General features: G+C 35.2%; 1 protein-coding gene across 1 annotated transcript; it reads left to right on the plus strand.

The window, feature by feature from the left end:
* Positions 1-312: 312 nt before the first annotated feature.
* LOC131029192 (glyceraldehyde-3-phosphate dehydrogenase, cytosolic) lies at positions 313-5,629 on the plus strand. Its single transcript, XM_057959588.2, has 12 exons — positions 313-516; positions 614-646; positions 970-1,070; positions 2,480-2,595; positions 2,739-2,838; positions 3,002-3,148; positions 3,273-3,333; positions 3,524-3,621; positions 4,553-4,695; positions 4,782-4,865; positions 4,959-5,048; positions 5,247-5,629. Exons 1-12 carry the CDS (start codon positions 513-515, stop codon positions 5,290-5,292), a joined length of 1,023 nt encoding a protein of 340 aa, XP_057815571.2. The 5' UTR covers positions 313-512; the 3' UTR covers positions 5,293-5,629.
* The last annotated feature ends 3,951 nt before the right edge of the window (positions 5,630-9,580 follow it).

The following is a 9,580-nucleotide window of genomic DNA, read 5'->3' on the forward strand; positions in this document are numbered from 1 at the left end:
AACCACCGTTACGATATTTCCCATTTCGGTGGGCGGCCGTCGTCCAATAGACGTTGGAAATAATAATAATAAATTAATAAGAAATCAGCTGCGGATAAACTCGCCTCCTCTGACATTCCGTCACATACCTTAATTTGAGCAACGGAACGGATGAACAAAACAGCGGGGCCCACAGGACACACTGTCATCAACGACGCCACCTGTCACCATCGTTGAAAACGACGTAACGGATCTCATCCTCCCGCTGCGCTCCACGTCAGCAACACCTGTAAAGTCTAGAAGCTCCGTAGCTGCTGCCGCGGCAAATGTTTGAATATTCCGGTCCTTCTCAAATATGGGAAACCAGAGTGCCGTGTGAAAAACCTTGTTCCTCACGTTTTCCGATGTATTGATTTTCTATATAGCCTTCCCGCTGCTTGCTTTTTGTATCGCGAAAAGAAAGCAGCCTTGTATATCTTCAACCCTAACGAAGTAAATATTTTTGTTTGGAAGGTCGATTTTAGCCTTTGACAATGGGTGAGCTTGTGATCTTTGCTCTTGACTGGTTTTCTTTTGGAAGAATGGAAAGGAATTTTGGCTGAATTTATATTTGTGTTTGCTTTTTTGTGCTTAGGTTCTACTGGAAAGATCAAGATCGGCATCAATGGTAATCACTTGTTTGCAATCCTGTTATTATAATTAGTGCATGGAAAGTGTCAAGTCAAATGAATCAAAAATAGTTTTTGAAGTGTACATGCAAGGTTTTTGTGGAATCTGTACTTATTTATCTATAACATATATTTTTTCAATGATTTCGATGGTAAAGATTCGACGGTTTTTTCCCAAAATTTTAATTGTTTTTTGAAATAGACCGCTCTAAATACACTTAAGATTGTGGAGAGAGAGGATTTTGATGATCTCCTCGACTTTAGCAAAAAATTCGCTGTGTTCTGTTCGGCTGATTATTTGTTCATTTATTTGTTTCTCCAGGGTTTGGGCGAATTGGAAGATTGGTAGCCCGTGTGGCTCTGCAGCGCGATGATATCGAGCTCGTTGCAGTGAACGATCCTTTCATTTCAACCGAGTACATGGTACGTGACTCAGGGGATTGATATTGAGGGTTTCTTTATGTTAAAATTACATGTTTGTTGAGCTTTGTCTCCGTATTGAAAAATAATTAGGAGTTGAAAGGAATTTGATTCTCTTCGATCGGTTGATCGGAGACAGCTGAAAAAGGATTTAAAACAGTTGTTTAGAGGCAAAGTGGATTGTTTGGCCCCATAAGCCTTTCCGATTAAGCTCTTGTTTGTTATACTATTATAATATGATTTTTTTCATAATCTGATCATAGGAATTTGAGGATTTTTTAAGAATACGATCATATATTTTGAATTGCTAATAATTGTAACTCCAATATTTATCGATTGGAATCCCGTCCTGACTATTTATCCCCTGTATTTCTTTACCTTTCTTCATTGATTACCGTGGCAAATTAGATTGTTTGGCCCCTTAAGCCTCTCTGATTAAGTTTGTTTGTTATACTATTATAATATGATCACATATTTTGAAGTGCCAATAATTGTGACTCCAATTTTTATCGATCGGAATCCCTTCCAACTATTTATCCCCTGTATTTCTTTACCTTTCTCCATTGATTACTCCTATCATCTTCATTCAAATTGAACCTTTGTGCTGTTTACTGGCTACTGTAGTTACAAAATAGCTATTACAGGGTACAAGGTTACCTCAGAAAGGCTTTATTGTTTGTTCGTTTGGCGTTGTTGTTGAAGAAATGCAGAATATATTAGTTACATCAAATATATCAAGAGTGTTACATCCACATGTGACTTTTTCCTTTTTGTTCATTTAGGATCATTTCTTTATGGGTGATGATTGTATCCCCCATTTTAGCTAGAGCTCTTTTGGATAACGTATATATAAGTCCATTTTTCCCAAGAGCTTTGGCAATGTCTGTGTGAAAATCTTCGTTCCAAATTAGAGCTCTTTTTAAAACTGGTTAAAGGAAATGTCTTCGTTAAAATATCTTAGACATGATTGTGATTTAGAACCAGTTTATACAAAGAAGGCCAACTCCTTCAAAATGATAGCCATTATAGTTGAGATTGGTGAGAGTATGAATCTTATCTAATTAACGCACATAACTATTGCCAAAATGCTTTGCACAGGGAACACAAACTAGTTGTGGGTGTAAACTAATCCATTCTTTTGGAAGTCTTACAAGCCTGTATGTAGAGAATAATGCATACCAATTAAAAATGCACCTGTGAATTTGTGGACATTATCACAACTTTCTAAAGGATAGGGATATTTGTTGGAAAATTTAATCCTTTTATTTTGGCGATTCCCTTTCCTACAAGTATTACACTTTCCATAATGTACTGTATTATTATGAGTCTTTAAATATTTGTTTGAATGACTAATGACATCATCAGATTTTGTGAGTACTCATCTTTGTCTTCTTTGTTTATGTTACATTCAGACCTATATGTTCAAATATGACAGTGTCCATGGCCAGTGGAAGAAACATGAAGTCAAGGTCAAGGATGAAAAAACTCTACTTTTTGGTGAGACACAAGTAGCTGTATTTAATTGCAGGTAAGGCATTTCTAAATGTCTAATTGTAAGCTTCTATGAGAGATTTCATGAGAAAAGTGCTTACAGGAGACACAATTTTTGCGTTTATTTGATGTGTTGTTATACATATGAATGTACATGTCTAATCCAATTCAATTATTCAGAAATCCGGAAGAAATTCCCTGGGGTGAGGTTGGTGCAGAGTATGTGGTTGAATCAACAGGAGTCTTTACTGATAAAGAGAAAGCAGCTGCACACTTGAAGGTATGCCAATTTTCCTCCAATCATTTTTGTCTCTTTTAATAGGTTTTAAAAATAATTTTCTGTATATTGTTGTCAGAGTATTAAATTTAAGTAATATTTTTTCGGTGACTATTTACGGTAGCAGGAAATAATGTTTTTTTTTCTTCTTATTGGTCATTCTCAGGCAGGTGCTAAAAAGGTAGTCATCTCAGCTCCTAGCAAAGATGCCCCTATGTTTGTTATTGGGGTTAATGAGCACGAGTACAAATCTGATTTGAACATCGTTTCAAATGCCAGTTGTACCACCAACTGCCTGGCTCCTTTAGCTAAGGTTTGTAAGAATATGTTAAATACTTGAATCATACAATTTCAGATGTAATAGTTTTTACACATGAAAACGCTTTATTTTTACTGGAGATTAAAATTTAGAGTTTGAACTCTTTTTTCCTTTTCAGGTGATCAATGATAAATTTGGCATTGTTGAAGGTCTCATGACAACAGTACACTCCATCACAGGTATGTTACGCTAGCTCTCATCGAAGTCAAAATATCTTATCTTATTCTTGCAGTGCTAACCCTGCAACCTTGGAGTGGAAGCATTGATGCCAATCTTTCTTATTCCATTCTAAGTCTGCCCTCCCCACCATCTTTTGTTCAGGTTATCTGCAAGTTATACTGACCATTTCTGTTTTTTTCTGGTGAACAGCAACACAGAAAACAGTTGATGGACCATCAAACAAGGACTGGCGAGGTGGCCGAGGTGCTGGATTCAACATTATTCCTAGTAGCACTGGAGCAGCTAAGGTGGGAATATGAAATCGTCCACATTGTTATAAATGAATATAAAAGTAAAAATTACAATCTTTAATTGCCTCCAATTTGATTATTTTGAAGTTCAATTTTAGAAATTACATAGAAACTATGGAATTGTTCTTCTGAAAATGGTTTGATTTCGGTCTGAAAATTTCAAGTTTGCAATGGAAATTTGGGGAAAATGAAATAGATACTGCTGTTTGTACCAAGATTAACGGATCTTGTTGGTCATGCATATCTAATGCCCATGATTAGTATGCTACCACATCCAAATGAACTATGCTTATATATTTCTTGCTTTTTAGGGCTCTCCCGATCGCTGTAATTTCCAACCAGACACCGAAGGAAAAATAATATCAGTCCTTTCCCGATTTAGCATCTACATTGAATAATATCCGATATAGTTGTGATAAATACTTTCGTTTTCTCCTTCTAGGCTACAATGCAGTTTGGCTTTAATATGCAACACTTGTGTACAGGTCTCAACTACAAGCAAATATTTATGGACAATCGAGTCATACAGATAGTGAAAAGTTAGCACACAAGTTCTGCACTGACAAATGGGTTACAAAGAATGTTGTGCGTGTATGTAGATATTGATGTCAAGGCGCAATGCAATCTACCTATTTTTCTAAAATTAAAACTTCAACAGTAGGCTTTTAAGTCTTGCTATGATATATTCTTCTTATATAGGTTACATGATGCCATTCTCTCCATAGTCTATGAGAGGCTTTGTGTTGTACTGTTAGACCTATCAAAATTTGCCCACTTGTTTAGGTGATTTTTTATATGGGTCTCTGGTTTTAAATAAATTTTGTAGGCTTTGATTATCTTGATTTCAGATTCATAATTAAAGTGAATTTTACAAATTTGAAATGTCAACATGGTTGTGCTGATCTTGATTGTAACCGGGTTTTTGAAGGCTGTCGGAAAGGTTTTACCAGCTTTGAATGGAAAGCTGACTGGAATGTCCTTCCGAGTGCCCACACCAGATGTATCAGTTGTGGATTTGACTGTCAGACTTGAGAAGCCTGCCACTTATGGGGAGATAAAGGCTGCCATCAAGTAAGTAGTTAATTCTGAATTTGTTTTCTGCAAGGGGGGAAGGAAAAAAGTTGAAAACCGATCTTATTTGCTATTTTTGCTTGCAGGGCGGAATCTGAAGGAAAATTGAAAGGAATTCTTGGTTACACAGAGGATGATGTTGTATCTACAGATTTCATTGGAGACAGCCGGTATGTTAATTTATTCAATTCAATCCATTCCTTTCCTTTAGTGTCGACTATGATATCGTTTTGACCAACAGATACTATGTTTAATGATTGTAGATCAAGCATATTTGATGCCAAGGCAGGAATAGCATTGAGTGACAATTTTGTGAAACTGGTGTCATGGTATGACAATGAATGGGGCTACAGGTAACTACCAATTTACCTTACTTTAACATCAAGGCTTTTAGGCTTCTACAGATGGACATCAGTATTCGTAGTAGACATTTGGAATATCTCTGAAATTCTTAATAATCAACATTGTTTCAGGCAGTTGATCCATCTTGTTTTTTGCTTTGAGCAACGCAATGCAAACGGTGTTAATTATATTTAATGTTTTGTGTGCAGTTCACGAGTCATAGATTTGATCGTGCACATGGCTTCAACTGCATGATTATGGAATATACGGTTCCTTGACTATGCAACGGACAGAATTATAATTTAGTTACTCTGCTCTCTTCTTTTGGTCCAGGATGAGAATCAACATATTCTGAATAAACTCATAGGTCATCTAAGCTGAAGCTTTTGGTAGATTTTTGTCTATCTGTCTCTCTACCTTAGGAATAAATCGAATTCTGTTAATAGAGAGTATTCCAATTTATAATATTGTACTGGTTATTGTTAAATTTATTATCCTTGCCTGTAAAAAGGAAAGTAAAAGAGTTCTGTTACTCTCCTATCAGAAATAAATGATATTTTTTTTTATAACAAAGGCTAGCACATTCTGAGAATATGAAGCATTTATTTAATCCTAGGGGTTTTCAACAATGCTGTTTTTTGCTTGTCAAGTAAATCTTGCAGTCTGAAATCAAATTTTTTTTTAATTGTTTAGATTCCTTCTTTATTCTGCAGCATTTAGCGTACATGTACATACAAATCATGCCAAATTGTCAAGCATTCTGTTACATTTAGCATACATAGGAGTCAAAGCCCTCTAAATTGTTAAACAGTCTGCTTCATTTAAGATGCGTATGCCTCAAAGCTTTCAAATTTGTCACAGTCCTGAGTTCTTTTTTCATTTCATTGCATATAGCATGAGTGTGCATCAAAGCTCTGAAAACCCGTATCAGTCGCAAATTTGATATTTATTAGTTTTTGATAATCATACCCTGCTCCAAACATCTCATTCTGGTACATCCTTAGTGATACTGACAAATGTTTGGTAAGTTTAATGGAACACCTGGTATTTGCATTGTAGCAAAACTAGTAGATGGACCTCCGATACACAATGAAGTAGAAGATAATTTTCAACTAGCCATGAAATATATTTCTGGAAAACTAAGCCAACAAGCACTAGTACAGATATTTCTGTCACAAGTACGAAAATTTGAAGCCAAGACAAATAAACGATGTCAATGAATTCTAAAACTAATCTGTGCTATAAAAATAATGCACTTGGGGCCTGCACCTATTATATTAATATGAAAAAAAAGATTTTACAATGAAATTCTGTTCTGCAGATTGCCAAAAAAAACTACTATCATACATTTAAAGTTTTCTCTCCATTCTAGCCTTCAAAAAAATATCACCATTATGATTATAGGTCTTTGTATATTAAAACCATTCACCTCGACTGCCTTCGGCTCCTGCAGCATAACTTTCCAAAGCTTGCTGCTCCCTTCTCTGATCTATGTTGAAATTGGTACCCCATAGAATGAAAGGTTGCAGAGGTGGGTTAAAGAGACAATAAACTTGAGTCCAACATTTCCCCCTCGAGCACGGAAGCCCGCTCCCGGCTCAGCCATTGCTATAAACACTCCATATCACCTCACCATTTCTCCCAAATGCACTTTGTCATCACCTATCTGGCCTCCTCCTTTGAACCTTATTCCTAGATCCAAGCAAAAAACTTGGAAGCAATGTCAACAGTGGTTCTGTATTTATACTCCAAATTCAGGTATTCATCTTAACCACCAGCAACGTCATCGAATCATGGCGTTCGAAGATGTTTTAAAACTTTTTATCAAGTCACTTTTCCCTTAAAAGCTATATTTTTCTATCCCTCGCAATCAGACTGAAGTTTGCCTTCATTGTTGGTCTAGACTCCCATTGTGTCTTTCCTTGCAACTGCTTTGTAAAATGCCACTCTTTTCGTCTCATAAAATGGCTTTACTGCTGCCTACTGCCCCTCGGCCAACACAACCTTCCAATGTGAGATGTACCACGTCGTCCATTGACTACATGTTAGACGTAGAGGGGTTAATGCTCTTAATTCCAATCGCCCATCAACTCCCCTGCATCACCTTCACGTTTTGTCGCCCATCTAGCCAGCTGAGCGGCGTATGTCATTTCTCTCTATAAATGTGAGATAAATGAAAGTCTTTAAATTTCTCCAATAATTCTCAGGTAGGCCATACGAATTTATTTAAATTTTATTTTGATGTTTTATTACTTGTAGTCGTATTGAGGCTTATTTGTGAGTCACCTTCAAGATGAGCAATGCAGCCTGAGCCTTCATTAACAATCCAAAGGTTACTAGATTACTCTCCCAATCTCTTATTTGTGAGTCACTTTATTTCATTATTAGCTAATGTTTTTAGATCCAAAGACCATTGGATTACTCTCTCAATCTCTTATTTGTGGGTGTCACCCATTTTCAAGGTGAGCAATGTAGCCTGAACCTTAATTCATTATTAGTTAATTTTTTAAAATTCAAAGGTGACCTTAATCTCTTATTTGTGAGTGATCACCTCTGTTTGTCATTTTTGTCTTTTTCAAGGTGAGTAATGCAGCCTGCACCTTATTTCATTATTAGTTAATTTTTTAGACCCAAAGACCGCTAGATTACTCTCCCAATCTCTTATTATTACTCTCCCAATCTCTTATTTGGGAGTCACCTTTTATGTTCCTTATTTTCCTTATTTTCAAGGTGAACAATTCAGATTGAGCCTACTTTATCATTAGTTTAGATCCAAAGTCCACTAGATTACTTGCCCAATCTCTTATTGCACACTAATGAATGAATTGTTGTTGAAACATCCATCAAAATTCGCTTTTAGCCATCCCTTCATTTGGGATAGTCCTAGCCCATCTTTCACTTTGTCTATTTTTTGAAGATTAACTTGGCCAAACCCATTAATGGGTAATGCAATATAAATTGATATTTATTAATTTTAAATTTATTTTTCTAATGATGATTTGTGAAGCTTTGTAACACAATATATATACAATATTAATTTATTAAAACATTACATTTATTAGTTTTAAATTTAATTGTCTAATGATAGAATTCTTAAGCTTTGTAATATAATATATAAGCAACACTAAATTATTTAAACATTGTGGTATTAATTGACATTATTTAATTTTTTAATGATATATCTCCATCTTTTAGTTGGCCACAAGATTTTTCTTTTTGAAATAAAGTAACTATGGTTTACTATTACTTACCTCTCTTCTAAGTGTAATGTCCCCTTTCCAATCAAGATGTGTTTGTGGAATTAAAGTCAATTTCCTCTCTCTAGTGAGTTAAGTCAAGGCCTAAGTATAGTTCATCATCATTCTTAGGATGCTTGCTAATGTATTAGAAGTTGCAAAGGTCTCAAAATTCTAAGTGGGGTGTTTTCTAGTCTATCTCCAAGTATTTACAAGTTGTTAGACCTTTGGAGTTTTGGAGTTCTTTGCTCCAACCTCTATTTTCCCTTCCTTCTATCAATTCATTAAATTTCATCTTACCCACATGCCTCTCTTCTAAACCCCATTTTCCCCCTTATCAGATTTTCAAACTTGGCCTTATCAACATGTCTTTTGACCAATCTTCGCACCTCGTATCAATCAATTCAATCCATAACACAAATCTACAAAAGTGAAGATCTTTCAAGATGTCAGTTCCAATATCCATAGAAGTTAAGAAGGCATTTAATTTCTTTGGATTATTTACAAGAAATTATCGTGCACTTGGTTCCTACTGCTACAGTTGAAAGGAGTATGTTTGGATTGCAGTCTAAGTTTGGTTAAAGTGAGGCATGCTTTCATATTACCATAGTTTTTTGTAATCAATAGTTGGAATCGGTACGAATTACATCTCACCTTGTTCTGTGGAATTCTTCATGCTCGTGAGTGATCCCACTACAAATTATGTTACTCTTTGTTTGCCAACATTATAAAAGACTTTATAAGTTTCATTATTATAAAAGACTTTATAAGTTTCATTATTACGAGATCAAGGATCATATCTCTTGAAGTAGTCATGAATTCCTCATCTCTAGAATCCCTCTAGCCTTAAAGTCAGAGTTGAAGCCACGGGGAAGAATAACCCACAATCAACCACAAATGACTATCGCCAAAATTTACTTTTGGTAAAACTAGATGAGAAATCATATCGGAACTAAAGTTTCATTTGCAAATCTTTGATGCACTTGAAATTAAAAAAAAAAGGTATAAACGTTCACCTTGAATTTGCACATTTTACCAAAAACATGTAACAAAGCCTAAATCAGAAATTTGTTTAGTCGATATGATAGTTGAAAATATTGCCATAAAATGATTCAACATGTGATACATTAAAATAGAAGAGTTTTTCATTAAACAGTAAAAATTCCTTTAAAAAAAGGGAATGACAGCTACAAACAGATTCTGCCCAAATAAATAAAAATTAAATAGGTCAAAACATTACATGTTTAGAACTACCTGAGCACGCATCAAATTTTTATAAACAAATCAGGTTCATATGCAAATTCCTA

The sequence above is a fragment of the Cryptomeria japonica genome, chromosome 3, assembly GCF_030272615.1.
Source record: "Cryptomeria japonica chromosome 3, Sugi_1.0, whole genome shotgun sequence".
Taxonomy (NCBI): Eukaryota; Viridiplantae; Streptophyta; class Pinopsida; order Cupressales; family Cupressaceae; genus Cryptomeria; species Cryptomeria japonica.

Excerpts from the sequence above, each read along its gene's own strand:
- LOC131029192 (XM_057959588.2), top strand. Across the intron at positions 647-969 it reads GATCAAGATCGGCATCAATG|GGTTTGGGCGAATTGGAAGA; the intron begins GTAATCACTTGT and ends TTGTTTCTCCAG. Across the intron at positions 3,622-4,552 it reads GTAGCACTGGAGCAGCTAAG|GCTGTCGGAAAGGTTTTACC; the intron begins GTGGGAATATGA and ends GGGTTTTTGAAG.